The sequence below is a fragment of the Melozone crissalis genome, unplaced genomic scaffold, assembly GCF_028551555.1.
Source record: "Melozone crissalis strain CALT ecotype California unplaced genomic scaffold, PUWL_Pcris_2 ptg000002l_1, whole genome shotgun sequence".
In the NCBI taxonomy this organism is placed as follows: domain Eukaryota; kingdom Metazoa; phylum Chordata; class Aves; order Passeriformes; family Passerellidae; genus Melozone; species Melozone crissalis.
In genome coordinates, this window is record NW_026535780.1 from 23689297 (window position 1) to 23715829 (window position 26533).

Genomic DNA, 26533 nt, shown 5'->3' on the forward strand with positions numbered 1-26533 from the left:
TTCAGACTCCAGGTTGGCTTTAATGGCAGACTGTCTTCAAGTACAGCAAGTATTTCTGCTCTGACCACTGCTGCATTTATAGAGAAATTGTTTTCTACTTCTCTGTAAGTTAACATAAAACAACTTTTAAAGACTATATGACAGAATCCTGTTTGATTATCTAACCTTAGGCAGCTGTAGTTGCATTTAGTCAAAAACCACACAGCAGTCTGTCTTGTCTAGAAAGACCTCAACAGTAAATGGAAGAGCTTATCACTGCTTGACATGGGTCAGCTAGTAACTTCAGGTTAAAAAAAACCAGAAAACCAAAACCAAACCAAACCACACATTCCCCCTTTAATTTACTCCCTTTTCACTTGTACATTTAATTACAGTAATCAGTGTTTCTTAAGACTGTGCCTCTAACACATAAGCCATTTTTTATCTCCTAACTGGCCTGTAAAACTGTTCTGACAAATCCAAACTGAGAATTTACTTGCAAGTAAAAGTTCATTAAGTTTCATAAAGCCTTTCCTTTACAGAGTCAGAAAATAAAATTTCCTCCTAGCTGGCACTCATGTGAAGTACACTTGCAGCCAAAGGGTATAAATTTTACCTCCAACTAAAGGGTTCAAAAAGTCCCTTCTAGTGGTAGGATCCAGGCCTCAGTGCATTATTTCAAAACCCTAAAAGCCCCTTCTCCTCCTCCCCCCAGTCTTCAAGTAGGGAAAGTTAAAGTGAGAAAGCAAGCAAAGGACCTTGAAGAAATTGAGAGGCTGCAGTAACACAATAAATAAATTCTCTGACCAGTTCAAGCAGTTCATTACTCAATGCACATATACTTGCAGCAGTCTGATTTACCTTTACATTATGGATACAGAAATGAAGTCCAGTGCAAGAGAGCATTTGAGGTTTCTGTAGTCTTGTGCAGCCCTACCCTAGAATCAGCACTATACAGAACTAAAGTTGAAAGTTAAGACTTTTCAAACAAACACTATTAAAAAAGGAGCCAAAGGTTCTGTGACAACATGCAGAATTGGACTAACCCATGCTGCCTCAGGGCACTGCATGCACACAAGCTGGGACAACCTCTCCGTGCACACCCATGCCTAGTGCAGGTTAGCTGGTTGGTGTGAAGAACTGAATCTAAGGTCATGCTCTAAAAACACACCACAAATTGCCTTTTAGCCTTCCAGGAACTTACATGACTTTTCACTTCATACAGATTTATCAGTCTTAAAATTTTCACTGTTTAACACAAAGCCAAACCAATGGCTTGAGAAAAGAAAGCTTCTCAAATCAATCACATATACACCTACTTTATAGCTATCTGCCTAGCTCCTCCCAAAGTTCGCCTGAAAAACAGTAAAATCTACACAAAGTTTTATTGCAATCATACAAGGGATACATCACGGGTCAAATACAACAAATACTATGATGCAATTTTACATTTATTAAACTACAGTTCAAAGCACAAATTTACACATTCTAAATACACTAAAACATCTAATGAAGTCACACTGGTCTCCCACTGACATTTGATATATCTGGGCGAAAGACAATAACTTTACAAGACTTTTCTAACAGGAATCCTTAGTATAAAAACTGTGTACTTGTATGTAAACTGTTGAAGAACCCAAGTGATGGGTTTCCATCTCCACTAAGTCATCCATTTTGTTGCATATTTAACGCTCAGGGGTTGAATGAACTTGATTTTAAATTTGGACACCATTAACTAACCCTCCCACCCCCCACTGAATTGTAGCTGTAGCTTGTTTTGCCTGGTCCCCATTACTATTACTATTTTTTCAAGTTTTGAAGAGAATGAATTGAATTGAAGATTGTTCCATTTCTTCCGGATTGGAATGTTGACCAGACAAACTACAGACTTGCAACTGCAGGTCTAACTGAAGCGTTAATGCCTGTTTAAGCTGCAGTGGAAAAGCGTTCTTCCGGGCTCAGCTGAATGCACGAAGGCACAAAGAAGAAGTTCTTCATCAATGTGTCTGAAGCAATTCCAGCATCTTGCATCTCATCCCTGCAGCAGAAAAGGTCAAGAGATGTAACAGCAGGTTTTCAGGTTCAATTTCCCTTCAGACAGCAGGTGCCACGCAGTATGTGCGGCCAACTGCCCCCGCATGGCTTGGCCTGGCTCAGCAGAGGGAGCCCAGCTGTGCCAGTGCCTGGCACCCACAGAAATGCTGCCACTCGCCAGGCTGGGAGCACAGGGCCCTGCCTGGGTGCAGGAATGGGATACCACACTCCCCATCACCACAAGAGCATCACTGCCCTTCCCTCCCACGGTGGTGCCAACACTGCACACAAGCTGTGGATATGTGTATTAGGAAAGCTCAAAGGTTGATGTTAAACAGCTTTTGTTAAGCCAGTACAAGACTTGACAACTGTCACTGAACACACAGGTGAGATCACTCAGGTATTCTGCTTTCCTTTGTCAGCCCTAAAGCAAAGTAGGCATTTTATCAGAGATCTCAGTTTAGTCTCATCAGTAAAACAACAGAGACCAAAAAAAAAAAAATCCACAAACTAAAAAGGCACATTCTTGCACTCAGCATTTCTCTGTATTTGCCACTGAATGGAATTCATAAGTGCACACTCCTGAAGGAAGCAAAAGCAACCTTGCCACTACCAAGACAGTTTCCTTACCAGTCACTGAAAGACATCATGTAGTAAATCAGTGGCCTCTGATAGTCGTTAAAGGTGGACTGTTCACCCAAGGTACCAGAACCCATATTGTCAAAGATCAGCCAATCTCCCACGCTCAACTCAGGAAGAAGACAATTTTCCACAATTTGATCAAGCTCATCACAGGATGGACCCCAAAGGCTGCTTGCAAACAGAGGCTCATCTTCCTTGTATTTCTGTATGGAAATGATTGAGGCAATTCAGGCTTCAGTTTATTGAACAAGAATTTTCAACTATACAGAAGGTTTATTTAATAAATAATATGCAATTATATATGTATGAAGTGTTAAATATATATTCAATAGACAAGGATAGAAAGGACTACCTCTGAAGAATATACAAGGACTCACCTTGTGAACCTCTGGGATAGTATTCAGTTTCTCAGACAATTTACTTGCAAAAGAACCATAAACACCATCATTTATGTAATATGTAAATACTGGTTCATCCTCATTCCTGGTTTGCTCCACTGGAAGTAAAAAAAGAAGTTGTCTTGCATGCATGTTTTGTCATAAGCAGTCCTTTTGCAATCTAACTTAAGTCAGCTGCTGTCTCCTGACAAGGGGGTTCCATATATACTAGAATAGGAGAATTACAAGCAGAGTAATCTGTATGAGACCAGATTATAAATTCAGTTATAACATTAAGTGACAGGCTTAATAAAATTAATACTTTCAGTAATAACCACTGCTAAGAATATAAATCCAGAGAAGCAGGGAAGTAGCTTGCTTTGTGACATGATTTTTTGTGTTCTAACACAGAACCTTCTAACACACCATCTGTGATGCACCCAATATAGGTTTAACCTAGTAAGGATACAGGAAGTGCCACACAAAAGTACCTGTGAGACACACAGATAACCTATGGTCAGAATCCAGAAGGCATACTGCAGTGTAAGAATTAGGGGATGCACTAAACATATAAACAAACTAGTCAATCCCAACTAACAGAGGGCAGTTACCTGTACTGAGACATAACACAGAAAACAAATCTAACCCTTACCTCCAGAAGGAAGAAGTTTATCATACTCAACAGTCTTCTTTGCAATGACATTCACTGCCAGTGTAAATGCAGATGAAACATAATAACATCCAGGCTCTGCAATCACATTAACACCAGATTCCTTAGGAAAGTAGACATCCAGCAATGGCCTGATGACATGATTAACCTAGGAAATTGAAGTCAGAGGTAAGGCCAATGAACTCAGCTTACAGATGTATCACATACACACTTCCAGTCAGCACACCAAATGCTTACTCTGCCCCTCCAATCTCTGAGAAATGCCTTTACCAGAGGTCCACAATTTATAAAAAAAACCATGTAAGAAAACTGGTCATTCTGCTGAACACTGAAGATTGAGAACCATGAGTCTGAGTACTACACAGTCTCTTTTCACAACTGATGCTCAAAAGCTGTGGTAGACTCACAAGTGCACCAGTAACTTCAATGCCCATCCAGCACATCAGATAATGTAATTACATATGAACCCACAAGAATGGGTAAAGGACCTTTTCATGATCAGTTCTGAATAGTATCATAGAAACAGAATTATTTAATACTAATGTTCGTATATTAGGACAGATATGTCAAGATTAACAGATATTTTGGATGCATAACAGAACCATTAGAATTGAGAGAAAAGCCCTGATTGCTGTTAGCAACTCCTCACTTCCACTGTGCTGAATTCATGGAGCCTGTGTTTAAGACAACATACCAGTGTAAACTGGGTATCCTGTTCTATGTGCCACTTCATACTAAAGGTGGCATTTAGGCCAAGTCAGAGGCCAGCCAAATCAAGACCTCTAGCATTCTGTTCCTAAGCAAAATACTGGAAATTTTCATCCAGTAGCAACAGGGTTTATGATCCAAAGCATGCTAAGGCACCCTGCCCCAAACCATGCAAGAGTCACTGGCTGGACAACAACAGTCAAGAAAAACCTTGAATTATTACTGCTAAGGCTGCTTCAGATAGCAATTTAATCTCTAGCACACTTAAATGAGCATTCAGCCCAGATGAACAGGATTAAAAAGAAGTCACGATCACCTCCAAGAAGGGATTACACCATCCATCAATCAAGAACATAAACCCAACAAGTGAGATCTTGAGTTACAGTCTAACATGGAACTTAACTATGTTTCAGCTATCAATTCAAGCTGCAGTTTGAAGGGTAAACACTTCAATTTCTTCAAAAGTAAGAGTTTCAATTTCCAACACATTGCATACCTCTTCCAGCTGAAGTTCTGAACCTGTGAAGCCCCCACCAATATCCAACATGTTCATCTTAAAGCCAAACTCTTCCTAAAATGCATAGGCAGAATGTAAGTACACGAACAACAGTAAATGCAAAAAGATTTTCTTGCTCCTTACTGGGTTGTTTTCTGTGTATTTAAGCTTTTGAAACTATTTAGCTGAGTACATCTAATGAGGGAGTAAGGGCATAGTGCAGCTCCATTAAATCTAGAAGCAAAGCACTGGGATGTCAATAGAGGCTGGTTACACAATTCTCTGCAAGCCCCACAGCAATGTCAACTCCCATCTTGTGGCTTTTGTTATATTCAGACAGTGTTTGCTGAACAGGTGGTGTATTCTGACAAAATTTTAGGATTCCACAAATTTTGTGACAAGACCACTGCAACAAATTTGCACAAAGATCAGTGAGATCCTCAGTTTTATTGCCCCCACATGTTACCAGCCATAGCTAAGGCACTGCAGTAAGAAGAGTAAAAGGACTTGCAGTCTTCTCTGTTTAGTTTACAAACTCCTCATACCACAACAGATGCCAGCATACAATTGTTCAACCTCAATGTAACCTAAAAGCACCAGTTGTGTATTTACAGGACTGAGATTTGAATATCAAAAAGGCTTGACCCAAAGTGGGAAACTAATTTAAACAGCATGTAAGGCTACTGCCTATCAGTGGGACAGCATTCATTACCATAATTAGGACAAAGTTGGTTTTACTTCTATCACACATCACAAAGCAGTATTTAGTCCCTTACTAAAAGTTCAATTTCCAAGGATTTTTTGGAAAGAATGTAGTGGGCTTGCTAATATAATTGGACTAGAATGGCTCCTCTACTGTAGCAATTGCATGTGAGTATAGAGGTACTTACAGCCATGTCAAACACACACCGAGCATCAGACAGAGCATGAATGTATGTCTGCAGATCCTTGCAAGAGCCTGAAACATGAAATCTGAAAGAAATAAAAATACAGTAAATACACTGAACCGTGCAGCTTTCAGACCACACAAATAATTTCATCATATAAAACAGCAAGAGAAGCAATTCATTCCCAAGTGCCCCAAAACAAGCTTAAATGATAATACACAGCAACTGTGCAAAGAAGCTCAGACCACCACTGCCTGCTATTGAATTTGTACTTGAGAATTGTCTTCCTCTTAATCCTAAGAATGTCCCACAATATTCTCATCTTTGAGAAACAACAGATTTACTGAATTTTTCAGTCTTCACTATCAAAGTGGCTGAAAGTTGTTCTTCAGTAGTGCCAAAGCTGCAGAGAAGTACTGATGCCTACCAAAAGCTCCTGAATCCCCTCTTGTTCCTTGTCCAAGAGATTCAAGTACTGCCATATGCACTTAGTCACTGAGGTGCTAAAACAAGTGCCAGCATTCCCATGGGATTCCTCAAGAGGCATATGGTCCACTGGTTCTAGACAGACCATACACACACCCGAGCCACAGTGTTCTCTACTCCAAGTCTACTCCTTTAAGGAATGCCATCCTGAGGCAAAGGTCACTTTTCAAACTTACTTGCATGAATCCATGTGTAGATTTAAAAATTATCTAAATAAAAAATAATGCACAAGAGGCACGTGATTTTATAAAAATTGGTTAAGATACTATATGAAGAGGAATGTTTTTTTCAGTAGTATCTATTTTTTAAAGATATTTGCAGTTTATGCTTTAACATCCATTTCAAGCAGATACACAACAAAACATCTGTGGTTTAAAACATCAAAATCTGGCTTAACATTTTTTTATTGTCTTGATGACCCATTTATTCGCTTGGTTGCTTTCCTAAAACAGTTATGAACATGTGATGGATTTGCAGCTGAAGGTAGACAGAGCAGACTTGTGCATGCATTTTTCTCAGACACAGTAAAATATCCATCAAGCTTACAGGTAAAATACCACAGATCTGTACAAATTTGGAACTCTAGGATTCATTCCTACCATCTGCAAGCCAACAACTTATCTGAGTCCTGATATGATCAAAGAGTGACATAGAACCTTAACTCTTACAAAATTTGACCCCATGTTCATCTTGTTCAAACTATCCAACCTATTCCATGCTGTACTAGCACTTCTGTTATGACGTTTATTGCTGGAAAAATACACATCAAGTTACCACAGAAGTTCAAGAGTACAGTTAGAGAATAGGAGAGGCTTCTAAACTTAGTTTTCATGCTGACAGAAGGACTTATGAGACTTCATTTCCTATTGTTTTGATGCCTGTAATAGTTACTTTGTTTCATACTAGTTTGAGCTTGCAAGCAAAAGCTCATGATTCTAAATCAATATGATATTGTTTGTCTAGGGTTTTTGTTGATTTTTTTAAAACCCTGTAAAATAGTATCACCAGGGAAAAATCCTTTTCTCTTTTACATCTTAAGTACCTCATCTTAAATATCACAAATATCTACTCTTTTACATCTTAAGTACCTCACCTCATATCACAAATATCTACTCAGCCAGCAGAGGACAATGAAGTTACTCACTTGACACCAACTATTTGGACTCCCAGCTCCTTAGCACATTCCATAAGGTGCCTACAGTTCTTCAGGGTGGTGCCAAACTTCATATTCATCTCCTCACCAGCAGTAATGTCTTCTGTGGCAATGTGCAGTAAGAGCCTAAGAGAAGGGGAAGATGATTGGGGCAGTTGGTTTACATCATCAGCACATGTGAAGCCTGAAGATTGTCAGAAGTGTGTTGATTATGTTGTCAGTACTCCAGCTCCATCGATGGATGAATCAAGGCAACCTAATAATAACAATCCTGTACAGAGAAAAAACTAGCAATTAGGGGCTAAAACATGGAGCCAACAAGGACAAGGGATTTCGAAATGCAGCAACTAAGACTCTTGCAGCAGCAAGAGTCTGTTGAGTGCTGTAATAAAAAATAATGTTACCTTCTAATAAAGCATAGTTCCTCATAACATCAGTAAGACTAAAATGATTTTTCCCATCTCTGTATCCCTCCCCAGCCCAGAGGTTCCCCTTCAGTCAGACATGTATCAGATTTAGTTAAGCTCAGCATCCAGGCTGAAAGCAAGCACACCCTGGCCATATCACATAACCTCCCCTTGTGGCTGAGCACATGGACTCAGGATGAGGGGGTAGGGTGGTCAGACCATTCCCTGCCCCTTCTTCCAGGACACTGTGGAGCACAGAGGCAGCAGGTACCATTTCTTACATTCTTATGCAGTGGAACACCTTCCTCTGTCTGGTCAAAGCCTCATTTTGGGTAGGTTTGGCAAACTGCAGTGCCAATGCTGACCTGTCTCTAAGTTAAAGTAACATTTGAGGGGCAAAGGCACAGTCACATCCAAACCTCTAGAGACATACCCCCAAAACCACCCAAATTCAAACTGCTGTCCACTGAGAAAGCCACACCCCCATAAGATCAAGTAATTAGTCATCTAGTAAACTAAACAGAGGTGCTGTCATGGCATACATGCAGACTGGGCAGAGCACACTGGAGATAACCAGGATGGGGAGTGTAAATGAGTGGAGGAAACTCTGCACATGGAGTGAAACAGCTCTTTACAAGACAGGCAACAAACAGAACTCAGCCTGGCCACTACAGTTGGCCTAACATCTACCATGACTTCTACAAGTACTTTCCAAATGTTTCCTGGTGTGTTTAGCATGCATTTTATAAAGAGCAAAAGGTCCTAAGTTCTCAAACAGGTTGCCCTGCAAACCTTGTTAATTTATACCATTTCATCTTGAGAAACTGATGAGCATTTTCTTTCCTGCTTCTCACTAGCACAGAAAATTGTGTTCAAAAAATCTGCAGTCAAACAATAGTCTGTGAAGCATTTGGAAAAATGTGCTAACTGAAGCAAAAAACTGTTACAAGTCAAACTCTTTAAAATGTAATAGAAAAATTCAAATCCATACTATGATTTGTAACCTCATATTAAGATTAGTCAAAACCCCTCCTTAAGACATCCAATGTTAAACTGACAAATTGTTATAGCAGCATTTATGTGAATCAAGGTATTTTCAAGCAAAACCCACTAAATCTGACTTCTAGAAATCTAAGAGGTTGTTAGAATCATGGAAATAAATCAACATAAAAACTAACAAAACTCTAAAGGCACCAGTGAATAACTGGTAAAACACTAATGGTTTAACAGTCAGCTTTAGCATTGCCAAGGCTTTCGAATCCATTCAGTATACCAGGGCCAGCAGTTACAGAAAAGTTTACTTATCATGCATAACATTTTTGCACAGAAACTTCTCTCCAGTATGCAAAGCACAGACAGACTTCCATGAGGATGAAGTATAATCACCAGCAACAGCAATATTAAATCTTGAGTCTTGAACAAAGAAAAAAAACTCTCTCAAATACCACCACCCCCCAAAAAAAGCACCAAAACAAGTCACAGTTTTGGGAGACGACACAATACTTTAATCATGACTGTTCAGAACCAAGGAATTTGTTAAGGATATCAGGAATTCAGTTTCTCCAATGACATTTATGGAAAGCTATATCTTCATTCACTGCAAAGCACTGTAACATTCTCTTCATTCTGGCTCCATATTTCTTAAATGCATGGCCCAAAGCTAAAGCATTCATATGTGAGGGATGTGATGTGAAATGACAGGAGTGCCAGTCAGTCCAAGAGACCATTATACATTGCCAGCAATAAAGTTGCCATATTTAACAGCTAGATTATCAGCTTTGACCACTTTTCTACAGAGAGCAGCTGAACTAATACCAAAGTGACTGAAAAAATTTTTCACTGTTTTAATTATGTAGAAATGCCTGTAGGTGTATGTAATAGACCTGCAGAGTGTGCCCAAACCCCAGGTGGGATCCAATGCACATGGTCATTTGCTGGTAGCTCAGCCCTGACTTCAGCCAGAGCCACTAATATCCAAATACAACTCCCTGGAAGATAACACTGAAGCCAAAACAGAGCAGGAGGAAGATGTTATTTGCAGGTGATGAAATACCAGCCTCCTGAGCTTTAATCCCTGAAATTTTTACATGAAGATTGCCCTAAAAAAATAACTTTCTCCCAAGATTTTTCCCAAACCAAGGGCCATTGTATTAGGAAGCCAAGACTCAGTAGGAAAAGATGCAAAAAAGCTATTTTCAAAGGAGACAGAAGAAGAAGAGATACAAGTGATTTGTACTAAAGAAGCCATGTACTTTGCTTGCAACTCAAGCCACCCAGAACACAGGCAAAAATTTCCCCCCACATTAAAAGCAAAACTAGGATTTTGACACTTACTTGGCATTTGGATGGTTACGTGAAATTTTCTTCAGCTCAATGTCATTGTCACAAGTCATGATGTTTATCCCAGCTTTTGCTGCATACTTGATCTGAGAGGCTTGCTTGCAAGGGTTTGTGTAGATGATGTTTTCAGGAGAAATGCCCAGGTCTTGTACCAATGCCATTTCAGACTGAAAAGCAGGAGCATACCAGAGTTTGACAAAGTGCACAGCATCATCTTTCCTGAATTTTTATTAGATGTGCTCTATTATCCCACTAAAGTGAAAACTACCTACTGCTCCTAGGGCAGAAGTACAGATTTTCAACAGCCAGTTACAAATGAATTCACAGTTCAAATTTTATTTATAAACATGGCACCTGGCACCAAAGAGATGAATTTACACCAGCAGACATATGAAAGAAAATAAGGCACACAGGCAAGGAAAACTTACTTTACTGGAACATGCAAAACCAACACCAAGGGTCCCCAGAATTTCGAGTACACCTGGAGTAGAATTGCATTTTACAGGGTAAAATGGCTTTATTGGTGCCATCACGTTCTGCCATTGCATGTTATTCCTTACAAGCTTTCCAAGATCTCCAACATAAAATGCCTTTTTTCCAGTCTGCAAAAGGAAGAATAGGAAAATAAAATGTCTGAACTTGTAGGTTTGCTGTCAAGACAAACAATCCCAAGTCTTAAAGAACTATGTACCTTTTTTTTACCCTGGTCTTAAGTTTTAGATTTGACCTTGAATAATGTTTTTCTGTTCAACTAGCAATTTGAACTAGTTTAAAAAAACCAAAGGGAATACCTACCACTTCAGAGATATTATGAATGCTATTGACAATATTCTGAGATTCCTGAATAAAAGATGCTACTCAAATGCCAAATGCTGATTTTATAAAAAACACAGATTAAGTTACACACTTTTTTCAACTTTTTATTTTCAGAAGTCTGCAGCTATTTATGGGAAGAAGATCCACTGGGATGAAAGCTTCCACAGTCTCAATGAATTTATAACTTATTATAAATGGAATAAAATCTGATGCACTAATATTATTTTAACATCTAATAGCTTGTTTTACTGAAAATTTGTCTGATGGTATTTTAGTTCAGGCAGTCAAGTTTGAGACTGTTCTCCACATCTTGTGAAGAATGAAGTTCAAAGGAATTTTAAGAACTAGACTTCATGTTAAAGGTGACAGAATCAAGTACACAATCTTTAAGAAAATGCACAGACTTTTCTGGAATGTTAAGTTCTGCACATCTGTTACAATATAGTCTTTCTCACTATGGAGTCATGATGCAGGTGTAGTGGATCAAACTGCAAACAGATCATTCCAGATTTGTCCATCATGTGCACTCAGTAAAAGTACTGTAGGTGAATGCCCTATTGTAAATCAATTAAAGACCATCACAAAACACATGATGGATCTGAATCAAGACTGTACATCAAATGTCAATTCTAGCACTTGACTTTTGCAGATCTGAAACTCTACATGTTGTGACTTATTTTATACAAAGTCTTTATTTCTGTTTAAAAAACACAAATAGAAATTCCATCGGGTGGAAGCATACTGACCCCCTGTACGGGTCACCAGCAGGATTGGGATCTGGAGCTTTAGATCCATGGCACAGGCCTCTACCCCTTGAGCTAAAGGAGTAAATGAAAGCAGCAGGAGGCAGCTATCCTCTGTGAGCCAGCCAGTGGTTGGAGACATGACATGTTGCCAGTAGTTTACCTATTTATTTGCTAGACAGAAAAAGAATATTAGGAATCAGGATTTGGGAATCCTACACCTGAGTTCAGAAGGCCATGGAATTTAGCTATTTGATTGACCACTTGCACATGAATATTAGTTCTGATAAACCAAGGGAAAAGTGAGCAACTCACAGGTATGGCATATGAAGAACACAGGATTTGCTTAATGGAACATTTTTAAAGTTTGCTCTTTCTACAATTTTGTCTACAGAACAAAAGCTACATCTTCCTGCCTCCTAAGAAATGAGTGAAGCCTTATTCAAAAAATGACTACTGTATACACAGAATTATTCAACTTTCTTTCCAGTTGGCTGCTAAACTTCAGTAGCTTTTACAGTTTTTCTTGAAGGAGAGAACCTCACAATGTGCTTGTACCAGAGTTTCCACAGGGGAGAAGGGTAACAGGAAGATGTATGAATATTAACCATGATGGCCCACAAAAAATTTAAACATGGCTTTAAACAGGCTCACATAAACGTTTTTCAGAACTCTGCCATATTTTAAAGGAAATAACAACAAAAAGGTTCTAACTGAATATATCCACTTGGATAATTTTAGGTGCTTGTTCTAAACCCCAATGCTAATAAAATCTCTTCAAACAGTGAGATAGGAACCTGTATTTAATTACATCAGCCAGACTACTTTCCTGATAGTCACACTCAGGGCAGTAAGAGCTGATGCCCAAATTTCCCCAACAGAATTCTGCCCAAGGCAAGAAAACAGCAAAGCAGCAGAATTAGAAGAGGAAACTACTTTTTATAAATAAGGTGAGTGAGGCTTAGCTGACTGTTTCTTTGTTGCTGTCAGCTCATCAGCTCTAAAACACTTTGACCTAGTTTGAAGACTTAGGGAACTAAATCAAAAGATCTGGAAAGCAAACTTACATGAGTATGTTCATAAATGCAGTTGTCAATAACATCTGCAAGAGTTGCTCCTTCATCCAACAGACCAATGGAGTAATTTGCATCCTCAAGAAATCCTTTCATCTCAGCCGTATTCCACAAAGCCGACAGTCATAAACCAAGAAACACAAGGGATGGGCTTCCAAGCCTTAAATCCGGGTCCTTAAATTATGCAACAAACTGCAGAAAGAAGACATGTGTCAATGGAAAAAGAGGCACAAAGCACACCATGCTGCTGTTTAAAAATCAGCTTTCTACACCTGATGTCCTACAAACAGTAACACACCGTCTACAAAGACCAAAGAGGTTTTTACTCTGCTTGCCCTGCATTTGGCAGAGACATGGATAGAACAATTCCACTGAAGCCAAGAATAAAACAGAAGCTGGGTACTTTAAATCTGACACTAACTTCCAGAAAGAACTGATGCAAGGCTGTTCTTGAAAAGAATTCCAGACTGTATGCACACTGATCTGCACTGAGTTTATGCAAACGATGAAAATACTGCAAGTGCAGCATAATTGTACAAATGCCTCGGTTCTTTTCAAATAAAGCATCTTAAGTAATGCTAGCATTCAAATGTGCAACTGGAAGACTGCCTGTAACAGAACATTCCTGAATTTGTTGTAGAAAACTTGTACCTTGTTGATTAAATGTTAGCAGTGATGTATTTGTACTAATGTTCTAGTTCTTTTGATGCTCATTTATAAGCACTGCATTTATACATTGTATTTATTAGACATTTATTTTGTTGTTCTGTTCATAATGTTGCCTACAACACTTAAAACTGTTAATTGCAAAAGAGAGGTTAATATAAAGAAGCCACTAGGCTAGAAGTAACTTAAAAAGTTATAATCTTAGCATGTAGAATTGTTATTAAAATAAAGTAATAGTTACAGTCTAACTTTATTTGCATCTTGCTCATCCTCAGCTCTTCACTGCAAATTAGCTTGGTAGTTAGTAGTTTATACAGTGTTTCCCAAAATATAAATCAACAAAGTCAAAACACTGAAAATACTGTTAAATATAGTCTTAGAATGCAGACTGACTAATCTCAAGTAAAAACCAGCAGAAAATTACCAACAGCTGACTATATACCTTCATTTGCTTTACTTGATGAATAGAACAATCTGCAGTTCACATTCCATTAGAGTTGTGGGTCTTGTTTAAAAACAGCTTCTTAGCTAACATCAACCCACTGACCACATTTTTGTTTCAACTGTCATCTTTATGACTAACACAAGATTGATCAAAACCAGCTAGCTAACTAGATTGCTTCTCTAAATGAAGACCTAAGACTTTTTTAATATCTCAACAGAAGTTGCATAGTACTTGTAAAAAAAGTGATGGTTGTTTTCTAAAGCCACCTGCACTTAGATTTACAATAGCAGAACTATTTTTCTAATTAAAAGTATTTCTAGAAACCACAACCATTATAGCTGAAAGCCAAAAATACTTCATTAAGACTATATAAATTAAGATAATTTTGGCTTCAAATTATCACAGGGCCATGGTATTAACTCAGTCTCATGTTTCATCCACCACCTCCATACAGTAAAAAAAACTTCACAATTTGCAACATAGGTTTGGTTAATGTTGTTAACAATAGGAACAAAGTTACTTTGCTGTAGTTTAATACTACCACAACTAAGCAGCAGTTGCTCCTGCTTGTCATTATGCCAAATAATGGGAAAGGAGCCAGCAGGGTTTTTAATATGCTTTCTGCACAACTCAAACATGCCCCCTATGTTTGTTGCAAGAGGAATTTACTGCTAGGTGAGCTAAGTCAGTGGTAGCAAGAATATTCAGTTCTGTTCAGAAGCTGAATGATAAAGACAAGTAGAGCAGATAAGAAATAGTTGTCTCACACATATATAGTGAGTCCTATGATTATTTAAGGGAATCCTGAAGATCCAAATCACAGAAGAGCAAGATAATTATCACATTGATGTAAGGATTTAATGAGTTATAAAAACAATGACTAGGTGGTAGACTATAACAACCAGAAAAGTCTTTAGTCAGTCATATCTCAGAATGAGACTAATAGCTAAACCTCCTTAAAAAAATACCACCACTGAACAAAAGAAGCTTGTGAACTAAGTTTGCCTTAGAATCAGTCCAACAAAGATGGACACTACAGTCATCTTCATAAAATATCCTTGGTTTTCAGAGGCAGAGGACCAAAAAGCTGAGTTATCTTTTCCCCCCCAAGAAATAAATGCTGGCATCAGCTTTTTACTGAAACATTTTAAGGAATTACTGTGTATATAACAGTGCTACTTAGCTAGATTTTTAAATTTTGGTTGAGGTTTTTTTTCATGCTACAAGCCACTTCCTACACTCTACAGCTTGCAGACAGTCCAGAGTCCCTTCCACCCCAGATCTACCCTACTGGAAGGCCTCAGCACACCCAGTGGAACCAGTCACAGCCCTGAATGATTTTTACACTCACCAGACACACATAGCTAATTGCTTGTACATTGTATTTCAAATGAAGCAGCCCAATCTAACCAACTACACACTTTTCCTCTCTGAGTGTGGATGTTCATCTGAGTTACAGTGGAGTAGATTTAAGCTAATTGTTTAGTAGTCTTAAAAGAAAGGCTTTTTTTCCATAGTTAATGACTGTGGTGTCCACAGCTTTCAGACAGAAGGTGCGGAAGTATACTTTCCTTCAAAAGCTGCCCCTTTAATTTTGGGGAGACTCAGCTCACATAAAGCATGGGGGGAGGACTCTAACACCAACTCCCAAAGCCACCACCAACAAAAAGAACAATTATCTAGTAAGTTAATTTTGATAAAGGTTATTTCCTAAACAAGACTTGTCTCCTGCTCATTCATCAAAAAGCATTTTATGGCCAAGAGGCAGGTACCAAAAGGAATATATGCCAGTACAGATTCAATGACAATGGCAACAAACCATAAACAACCTGATATATCCTCTCCCAGCATGCTAAACAGTGACTGCTTTTTCTAAGCACATCCAAGACATGGAAGCTTCTCCTTTTAACAAAATTAATCTAGTAGAAAAAAAGCTAATGTTTGACTACAGTCCAATGTCCCCTTTTTGGAATAAATCACATCTCTTCAGTCTTGAAAGGAAGAATATTCTGCAAAGAAAAAACAAATTCCTAGAAGCACTGCTACAGCACCACTACAAGACAGTGGCTAGACAAACAATTCTTTAAGGGGTTAATACCTCACAGTAGGATTTGGGACTCTGCTGTCACCTTATTCTGTCTTGACTGGTTCCCTCCTGAGGGGGGTGAGGAGAATCAGTGATAAAATTTGCAGAAGGAAATCTAAATGATGGTTTAGGACTTTTTTGATGTCTGTAAGATGAGCCAGAACTCATTAGAGCACAGAGCTCACTCCTTGCTGGAAATGCTGACTTACTGCAAGTCATTATTTGACAGACTTGGTGTGGTAACACCACCCATTCTCACACCTGAAATGTTAGTCTGCACAATGCTCCAGGACATATATTTTAAGTCAAACAAAAGCTGTCAAGTGGTATGAGACTTCTACATAGGCATGTAATTGCTTTCTTTGAAGTAAGCATTACATCCTCAGGCTCTTTAACACAATGGCTTCCCAGATGAAGAACTCAAAGATAAAAGTGTACCTATTTAAACACTGCAATTACTGCAGACATCTGGAATAAAAGAAAATTAAAATTCTCTGAACAGAGTCTAAACACATGCTTGTCACATATAAGCATCCACAACACATACAAATTTCTTTTCTTTACCTTGTCCAAACTAGGTATTGTTTGGCCTAAGAAAAGAACTTTAAAAACTCCAAACACCTATAGGTTTGGGTCTTTCATTAAAAACTTCCTCTGCAAAAAAGGTCTCTGCAAATGAAATAGGCTCCAAATAATGCCTCTCAACCACATCTTATTAAACAAAAGTATTTATGATCAATAAAAATTATGCTGATGCAAAAATCAAAAAGAGCTAAAACCAAATTATTTTCTCATTCCTTGCAATACTGGTTCTTCAGGGGTAACAAATCAAAATAAGAAATTTTGTCACTGTCATCAGCAATTCAGTACAGAACAAGTATAGTAGAAAAGTATATATATTATATATATATTCCCTATACATGAGTCCTCTGCTTTCAGTGCAGGGAATACCTACTTACAATGGGAGTATCTTTTAAAAAAAAATCCAAGACACCATTTCACCAACTTGAATTGAGTTATCTGAACACCACCACTAACCAGCTGATGGAAATGCTGAAACTGGAGTCTTTTTTCGCATTACTCAAGTTACCTCTCAGCACAAATCCACTGAAGGTCGTAAGTAGGATACCTGTACAGCTTAGGTCAGTTGCAGCCTACTCTGTTCTCTCAGCAGCATTGCACACAGTTAAGCGAGCAGTGTAAGAAGAACAATTCTGCTGAAGCAAGCAACTGGGATAGAAACTGAAAAAACAATGGCCCATCCAGCATCTTGTACAGGAACAAAAACCTCCTTCTGCATTCCTCAAGTCTGAATACATTATTCAGACCCAAGAAGCTCACAGAGCTTACAAAAGAATGGTTACTCTTCTGAGTGCACATATACTTCCGTGGCAGCAGACCAGCACTTCTCTTTTACAACAGTGCAAACACTCACTTCCCTATTCCAGCTCCTCACTTGCTCAGCCAGTGTTAGTGCTTGGCCTCCCCACTGCCCCCACAACTCCCAGCCCTCCTGTTCCCCAGCTGCCACCAGCTCCATCTACACTAAGCTATGAACTTCCAGCCCTCCTGTTCCCCAGCTGACACCAGCTCCATCTACACTAAGTTACTAAGGCCTTCAAATTAGTGACTCCAGATAGCTACTGCTTCCACTTGGCATAGACAGGCCTTGCTAATACATCAGACTTCCAGCATTTCTGCCCAATCAGATGGGGCAATAAATAGAAGAGATTTTAAAGGAGCAAGACTTCAGGCCATAGTTGCTGGACTGCTCAGGGAGTGAGAGCTTGAAGAGCAGACAAAACTAAACCCCAAGTCTTCCCCTGCCAGTGTAACAGAAGGAAAAAGTGAGATGGAGAAAATGATAAAAAGGAAGTGAGTTTAATGGAAATGTAAGTACACCTTCAGACAGAAGATTTTTATTTAATTCCACTGGAACATTAACATATAACATTACAGTTACATTTAAAAGCTCACTTGACCTTTTTCCCATTAAATCACTTTGCAAGTTGAACAAGACAAAGTACCAATTAGCTCTTTAACTTGCATGCTAGCTGCATTTGAGGCAATGACCTGTGCTTCAGCACACCAAAACAGGTGCAGATTTCCTGGCAAACACCACTGCTACCTACATCACCACTACATTCAATATTGAATCATTTCTATTTGTGTACAGTACATAATTGCTGAACACTAAATAGATCCAACCTCAAAATAAATACACATTATCTGAATATTCAGCTGCAAATGAAGCAAATCCAGTGGCGTTTCCATTCTAGGGCAATTTATACCTTGTATCATTTGTCACAGCACAGGAGTCTACCAGTTAGAGAAGGAATATTTCAAAGAAGGTACCAGAACAGCCTTCATCTCAAGAGTAAGAACTTCTGTCACAGCCAAAATTCTCTTCAGTTTTAGAAATTAAGATGCATGTATAGTACCTTAAGATTGTATACTTTATTCACTCCTTCTAACAATTCTTCTGCCTTTCCTAGCTTTTCACTATTTTACTTTATTCCTGTTCAAATGCAAAATGTCATGCAAGAGTTCTAGCCACATACAAGAGCAAACCAAAACAAACTGGAGAGGCAATTTTCTCAGCTATTTTCCTTATAAAATCCACACCTCAAACATAACAGTGATATTCAGAAAATTCTCAGTGTTAACTGAATTTACTCGACTAGAGTATTCAACTACAAAGAACCAGATATTTGCAGTTAATTCAGTAAGTTTCAAACAAAACAAATAACAACCTCTGGAGATAAAGCCAAAAGTCAGGATAAACCAAGCTCATCCTGTGCCTCAGCAATTGTGGTATTTTCAAAGAACAAGTTTATCTACATTAAGTACCTTATTAGGATGCATACTAACACAACTGGCATTTGGAATCTTTGTGGTCTTTAAAAAGGACCTGGCTCACTAAGATGTACTTAACCACTTGCAAGTTCTACATTAAAAAGCACTCCATAATTTATAGGTAGTAAGCCAAACAAAAATGCCTTCAGCTAGACAGGAAAAAAGTAATACAGTACAAATAATGTATAAAGTCAGCTTGAATGCATTTGTAATATCTGAGTTAAGACTATTGTTAAAAACCACATAAAACTATTTTAAGTTAACAGAACATGATAGCCACATACATTTCAGAGTTTTCTGTGCTCCTTAAGATCAGCTATGTGCATTCATTTGTTTTCCATTATCAAGGTCCTGTTTTCCTTTAATATCTATTTGCCACTTCAAAATATAAAGGCATTTATAGCTGGTACACATTTTCCATCCAACATTAAATTCCACCTTCTACTGTAACCCCACTACAACTATTTGTGGAAATGGATAGTAATTAACAAATAATGGAGACAGGCATTTGGGAAGGCACACCCTTCATGATCAGCCTGAGTTATTGTTCACAATAGCAAATCTTAACTATTTCAGTATAAACTACTCAAACTATACCGTACTTAGCAAGTCATGAGTTGATGTTAACAGTCATGCAGACCAATTCTTGACTTCAGAATTATCACTGAGACTGAAGTTACAGCATTTTATTTCAGGATTTCTGCAGCCAACACCCCTAATTCAGAAAAGTAGCTTTATTTACCAAGTTTACTGCAGAATTTCATCAGATAATTGCACTGAGAAATGTGTTAGGTGAGTAAAATGCTTAGTTTAGTCCCCCTCGCCATCCTGAATGAAAGTCCTCTGTAATTTTGTTAATCTACACCAAGACCTTGCTTATCAAAAAACAAGCTGTATTTTTGCAAGTGCTTATCCTCCTGCATACAGATGAAGAGAGACTTACATGGACAAGTTAGGAGATGGAACCCTACTATCATCAGCTAGGTTCCCAAGGTGGCTCAGCGTTGAAGTCGAACTGCTCTCTATAAAGCACTTCTCCTAAGCCCTCTGGATAGTTGTAAACTTGATCAGAGATTTTGCCCTGTAGGGAGAAAAATGCACACAAAAATAAATTTCATAGCCAGAACAGAATAAAAGCTTTATAATAAAACATGTAACAAATGCCTTTTCAGTAGTGCTTTTAAGGAGGCTTGCAACACCCCACCATGAAAGTCTATAATCACACACCCAGTTTTCAAGAGTTAATATAAACTCTGAGCCAGAGCAAGGCAGATGTACAAAGAACTGCTAAAACACATGAGACTGCTTATTTTACTTATCTTTCACAGTCTGAATGAGAAGAGTTTCAAAATTAATGGCAAAGATCTCTACATGATCCTACTGTAGGGTAAGCATGCCTTAACACTGGATTACTCTCCCAGAAGTGTTTTTAACCCTGTAACCACTGCATTCTTCCCCTCCCCACTTCCTTTCTATTTTAGAATTCCTTTGCCACGTTCCTACTCCCTCTAATGTGAATGAACATGGCATGTGGGTGAAAAATAGTGCTTTATATAGTGAAACTGAACACCACACAGACAAATCCAGAAATGAGCAAGACAGTAAAAACAAAGTAACTTATGCTTGCCTTTAGGAATGAGGAAACATTTCAGCTGGCCCTTAAAGACTATTACACACATCAGCAAAGCAGCATTTTAAAGTACAAGGCTAGGTTACTCAAGGTAAAGCACTCACACAAACAGAACAATGAGCATAAAAGCAGTCAAGGAAACATTTATTAGGCCTGTTGAGAAGCTATTCCTCCTAAAAGCAACAATAATTTTCATTCAATTAAATACACTACCAAATTGGTCACATGTAAACCCAACATACAATAAAGTTTCTACAAATTCACTGTGATATATGGCATGAAACACAGAACATACCAACCTATTTTAAAAATGAATCTTTGCTACTTCCATTATTTAAGCAATACTACATGGATTGACTACAAAAGCCTGACTTCTGGGAATCACCCAACACAAGATCATGGCCATGTTAGTTAAACTCCTGAAATACACATTTCCACTTAATTCTTGCGACTGGAAAACTAAATTAGTGCACTCCATGAAGTACTGCAGAACACACAGAGGTAATGCAACTTGAGGGTAACTGTTTCACAGCAACTCCCACCGAGCAATCCCTGCAGCTTTACCACATAAATTAGCATTTACTAGCATGCAACATTAAAAACAAACCTCGATGCTTCAAAATTGAGATATTATGGAATTTTGCCAGCTAGAATTAATGCATATGTATTACATTTAAGCTTATCCTTTTCTTTCACTAAAGCAAGAAGTTAGTAACATTTAGTTCTGCACACAACAGGAAGGTGTGGCCAACATTTAAAATTAACTGGTAGTTACACTACTTCCTATTGCTGTTCTGATACATACAAATTTTCCAGTGACAGGAATTAAGTTTACCTTCCTAGCCAAACAAGTCATTAAACACAAGTGCTTCTAGGTAGAGCACACAACCTTCAGTGCAAAACTTAAAATGCAATGCTTCAGTCAAATAACACCTGCAATATTATGCCAATAAATATTCTCCCATGTCTCAAGGAGGAAAGTTTACAATGAAAATTCCTGTGGAGCAGGAATGAAATCCAACAATTTTCTGTAGAAATAGTTAACTCTGAATTGTGCCAAGTTCTGTCTTTCAGAACTTCTCCAAAATGGTATTTATGTAAAGGATCTCCACAAACATATGCAAAATAGTCTGACCGCTCTTTCTGTGCAGCTTTGCCACTTCTAAACATTCAGAGGAAAATGGAACAATTTGAGCCTTTCCAATTGCAGTCACTTTAGTCTATTTTAACCAGCAGAAAGGGATTTTGCTGTTGAGTGGCAGAGCTGGGCTACCACTTTAAGTACAAATGTGTTAGATGTCCATAACCCCTATGGGCAAACGCAGTTTTACAAAAATTGCATGTGTTATCAACCACAATGAAGCATTCCTTGTTTAAGGGTTTTAAAGTGGGTATAAAAGTATTCTTTGCTAAGCACCGAGCTTTGAGTTGTGGGAATAGTTAGCAAGGTAGCTTTGCCTTTTAATATTCAAGTGGCACCTATATGCACGTGTTTATCTCTCATCTGTTGGTATACCCTACTAGCAGGTTCCTGAGGTTTGACTGCAGCTCAAGCAAAAACAGGCACAACTCACCTGAGGACCCAAATCACCCCCCAGCTGTCAGAACACCCGCACCCCTGCAGAAAGCCCAAAAGTGCCCAGCAGGGCTGGGCTTTTTCCAGTTCACTGGCCCCTCTCACCTCCCTATGTGTGATAACAACAGGCCTACAAAACCAGGCATCAATCCATTTTCTTGAAAAAAAAAAATAAAATCCACTGCATGTTTCTGAGAAGAGACCCTTTAGTGGCTTGAGCAAAAATATCCATTAACTAAACCCTAAAAATCTAGCATTACAATGACCTTGCACATTTATACCAAGTGACAGACTCCAAGGCACCAACTTACTCTGGTTCCCAGAAAAAACCTAGGTATTTCTGAGTTACAGTAAGCCTCTTCCAGTGCAGGGAGAGGACACTGTGGCAAGGGGATCCCTGGGGGGGAGCAGGTCCTGAAGGAAGCACAGGTCCCTGAGGAGTTCTCCATGAACCACACTCTTGCTCCTGTGATACGTCAACAGCATCTAGAGCTGAAATCTACCATTATACCTCAATTAGCGCACTACACGATTAAGCCTGCTTCTAGGAAGGGACAGTCTTAATTCTCTTCCAGAGCACTCTGTCTCCCCTTTAACTTGGAGAGCTGGAATCGTTTCCAGCAGCACTGCTGCCATCACACACCTGCAGCAGCCTTCCAGGGAGCAGAGAGAGGCATGAGCTGCGGGTCCAGGGGCCGCCTGCAGTGCTGAAAGGCAGTAATCCTGCCTCTGGCCTCCAGTAAAACTGTGCCCACAGGAGAAACATTCCCACAGCTGCTCACCAGCAAACAACACCCTCCCCCTCCCAAAGAGCCTCCTTTTTCTGGGGTTTAACAGCTTCCCCTGGAGCTCAATGCCCAGCGGGAGGGATGGGGGGAGCAGGCCGGGGGTCTCGGCCTAGAGGAGGCAGCGAAGGGAGCTCGCCACAGCCAGAGGCACACGGGGAAGGGGCTGCCTTGTCACAGGCATCAGCCACAGCAGCAGCAGCATTGTTCACACGGTGACAGGAAGGAAAGAACTAGACTGGACCAGTCCAGACTGGAACAAACCCCTCCTACCATCACCATTATTCACAACCCCCACCTCCCCCCCAACACCACTGCCTCCCATGTTTATCCAAGGAAGAATAATGGGCAAGTGCAGCGTCTTCAGAGACAAAAATCCGGCAGCTGGGGAGGGCAGAAGAAGTAGGGCAGGACTACCCCCAATCCACTCACACACAAGAGACCCAATCACGCGTCTGACTAGATGGTAGGCATTTCTGCACTGTTTTATTGGCCTTCACACCGTGTTTTCATTCAGGGTGGCTACAACCGACTGGGACTACACAATTGTATCCTGGTTAGTCACCAGAGACTGCTGCAGAGGTCTGAAATGCAGCGCTTCTCCTGCCTACAGGCACAAGGAAGCCTGTACACAGGCACAAGGATTTAGTACTGCAGGGGATGCCTTCAGAAAGGCTCAAAAGGTTTAAGCTCACTTTCTTGCCTCTTCACCACAACCAGGTAACCCCCAGCACACACAGGCATCTTCATGGGCTCAGACTGATGACTGGAAAAGATCTGCAGCACTGTCCAGTACTCAGCCATACCGGCATCCTCTTCAGCCACATCACAACCTGCACTTGCACCGTCCCACTTCTGCATGCATGAGCCCGCTTGCTCACCGTGCCTTCAGCTCTCCTACCACCACAACAGACACCTCTACTGATCTCCCATCACTATAACTCTGCTGACCTCCTACCAAACAGGGAACAGCACTGCAGGCAACATGCACACACTTTGGCTACCCCAACATTCAGGTGCACACACTTTACACACAATAATTCAGCTGGCAGCTGAAACAGAATCTCTTCTCCATACTTTCCAAAAGCCGCTAGTACACCAGTGGCCAAATGGACCAAAATATGTTGGCAGAGACAGCCAAGCCAAGAAGGTTGAGCTCAACCAAGAGACCTCCAAAAGGACCAGCGGCACCAAACCTGCTACAGCTACACTAAGGGTCGGACCAAGGGGAAGGGTAAAGGGTGTACCCGTGAAATGACCACAGAACTACTCCCCGGGCAAAGTGCTAATGGGAGGGAAGGCTTCCCCTCCACATGCCGGGTGACCGCACGGCCCTTCAGCGCGCAGGCAGACCCGGAAAGCGTCACTTGTGCAATGCCCTTACGGCTCGGGCGTTGCTCTGACAGCCGGCGCTGCCGCCCCGCTCCTCGGCGTGGCCCCTGCTGACCATGCCGAGGGGACAGGTGAGGAGGCCTCGTGCAGCTCAGGTGAGGGGAAAAGTGGAGCATGGCAGCGGGAGCCCGGATGGATAATCACGCTCACAGAAGCACAACATGGCCCCTGAGAAGCAGGCGAGGAGACGCCGCGGCCATGCTACCAGCACTTCTGCCTCTGCCCCCGTCAGGCTGCCCGCGCTGAAGCCTGTCACACACGGCTGTCCCCGGGGGCTCGGGGGAGCGCACGGCGTGTGGGTCACACGCGTGAAGGGAGCCTGCAGCACCCGCACTGCAGCCCGTACTGCCAGCCCAGGCTGCTGCCACAGGGCATCGGGCAGCCCCTCGCCCTGAGGGATCCAGGCGAGGACGCCCCTCGGCCCCCACTCCCAGGCAGGGGCGCCCTGCGAGAGGCAGCAGCGCCCGGTGGGCGCGGGTCTTCAGCCGCGGGCACTGCCCCAGCTGCGAGGGGGAAGACACCGTACAGCCCCCCTCCGCAGGAATCCGCCATGTTAGGGCGGTCGCCGAGCCCCCGCCGGCCGCGAAGCCGGCGGTCCCGCCGCCCTTCCGCGTCCCGAGGACTGCGGGAGAGAGGTACCGGCGGCACCGCCGCAGCGTTCACCCCGGTGCCCGGCCTCCGCTCCCGCCCCGTCACCGCTCGCACGCAGCGCTGTCCGCCATGTTAGCGCGGCGGCCGTTGACCCTCCGCCCGCCGCCGCCGCCACCCTCGGGCGCGGGGGTCCCGCTGCCCGCCCGCTCGGCCCCCGCACTGCGGCCCCGCACCGCCCGGCGCGCCGGGGGACGGGGGGAGCTCCGGCTCTGACTCATTCCGCCGTTCTCCATATGCCGCTGCCGATGGCAGCCGCTCTCGCCCCACGCCGGCGGGCGGAGAAAGGGCAGCGGGAGGAACTGGCCCCAACCCCAAACCTCCCCGGCAGTCACCGCCACGGTACTGCCCGCCAGCTGCCCCTCCGCCCTTTCCGGGCACCACGACCACTGCTGCCCGTCCGTCCCTGCGCTGCCCCGAGCCCCAGGCCTGGGCAGAGGGAAGCCCCTAAACGCTACCACCCGCCGCCGGTGACCACGGACCCTCCGGCCCGGTTCGGAGCTCGGGGTGGGCGTCGCCACTATTTCCCTCCCTCACTCCCACCACCACCCCCACGGGCGGCGAGAGCCCCAGGACTCCCGCTCCGGTACTCACGTGAGATAACGGCCCGAAAGATTTGGTAAATCGTCTTCTCTTTTTAGGCGGAATTTTTAAAGAGGGATGTGGGAACCTACAGCAGAAATACAGGCGGCGGCAGCGGCGCCTTCCAGGGCCATAGGCTGCGGGGGCGGCCGGCGGGGAAAGCGCAGCGCAGCGCTGGGACCAGAGGGCACAGGCGAAGAGAGACAGAGCCGGAGCGGGCCGGGGGCTGCGGTAGCGGCGAGCGGAGACGGGAGCGCGGCTGATGAGCGGGGAGCGAGCGAGCGGATGCACGGAGCAAGAAGAAGGGGCTGTCGCCGGCAGCGATTTTATAGAGCGGGCGAGGCGGGGCGGGACCCGGGCCGTCGTCACCGCACCGGGGGCGGGATCCGCCGCCTTCCCCCGCCGCGGCAGCCGGGGCGCCCTGGGCCGGGGCAGTGAGGCTGCTGTGTCCCCGGCGGGGATGGCGTGTGTCCCCCTGGCGGGGATGGCGTGTCCGCGGCGGGCCGCCCGCCCTGGCTGGCACCGAGAGCGCTGCAGGAGCGGTCAGGTCTTTGGTTAGTTCCTGACATGAGCCAGGGCAGGGACACCGTCAGCATCCCGCCGCGATCCCGGGCAGGTGGTTACCATACGTGTCTTCACACGGCATCTGGGATCTGTGCTTCTGTCATGGCTTCCGCTAACTCGAGACCTATTCTGTGTCACTACAGCTTTGAGCAGGTGGAAAAAGAACGCAGGGTTCAATGTTCAGCCAGAGGCCTCGTTCACCGAGTTAATAACAGCCTGACAGCTCGCCTTGATTCCCTGGGCATTGATAAGCTGCTCATAATGCTCAGCAGAGGAAATTAATTACACCGCATAGCTGGCAGCCTCAGTCTCCCAGCAATTTCAGGCCTTCAAGAATCCTTTAAGTAAATACATGAATTGAAGCCTTTAGCTGTCCCGTAGAATTCACACAGTTTCACTGAAGCTCTGGGACATCTTCAGCACACCTCAAAGCCTTGACTTCTCTCTCAAGGCCCTTATGAGGGCGCATTGCTCAGCTGCAAGTAGAAAAGA

General features: G+C 42.1%; 1 protein-coding gene across 1 annotated transcript; it reads right to left on the reverse strand.

The window, feature by feature from the left end:
* Positions 1–25790, reverse strand: AZIN1 (antizyme inhibitor 1). Its single transcript, XM_054273834.1, has 12 exons — positions 25490–25790; positions 19808–19945; positions 12806–13003; positions 10608–10781; positions 10174–10346; positions 7424–7558; positions 5797–5878; positions 4907–4981; positions 3685–3850; positions 3033–3151; positions 2644–2858; positions 1–2017 (listed from the first exon to the last, which is right to left on the reverse strand). Exons 3-12 carry the CDS (start codon positions 12905–12907, stop codon positions 1906–1908), a joined length of 1353 nt encoding a protein of 450 aa, XP_054129809.1. The 5' UTR covers positions 12908–13003; positions 19808–19945; positions 25490–25790; the 3' UTR covers positions 1–1905.
* Positions 25791–26533: the final 743 nt, after the last annotated feature.

Excerpts from the sequence above, each read along its gene's own strand:
- AZIN1 (XM_054273834.1), bottom strand. The coding sequence starts at position 12,907 with ATGAAAGGATTTCTTGAGGATGCAAATTACTCCATTGGTCTGTTGGAT. Across the intron at positions 5,879-7,423 it reads GTCCAAATAGTTGGTGTCAA|ATTTCATGTTTCAGGCTCTT; the intron begins GTGAGTAACTTC and ends TATTTCTTTCAG. Across the intron at positions 3,851-4,906 it reads CAGAACTTCAGCTGGAAGAG|GTTAATCATGTCATCAGGCC; the intron begins GTATGCAATGTG and ends TCAATTTCCTAG.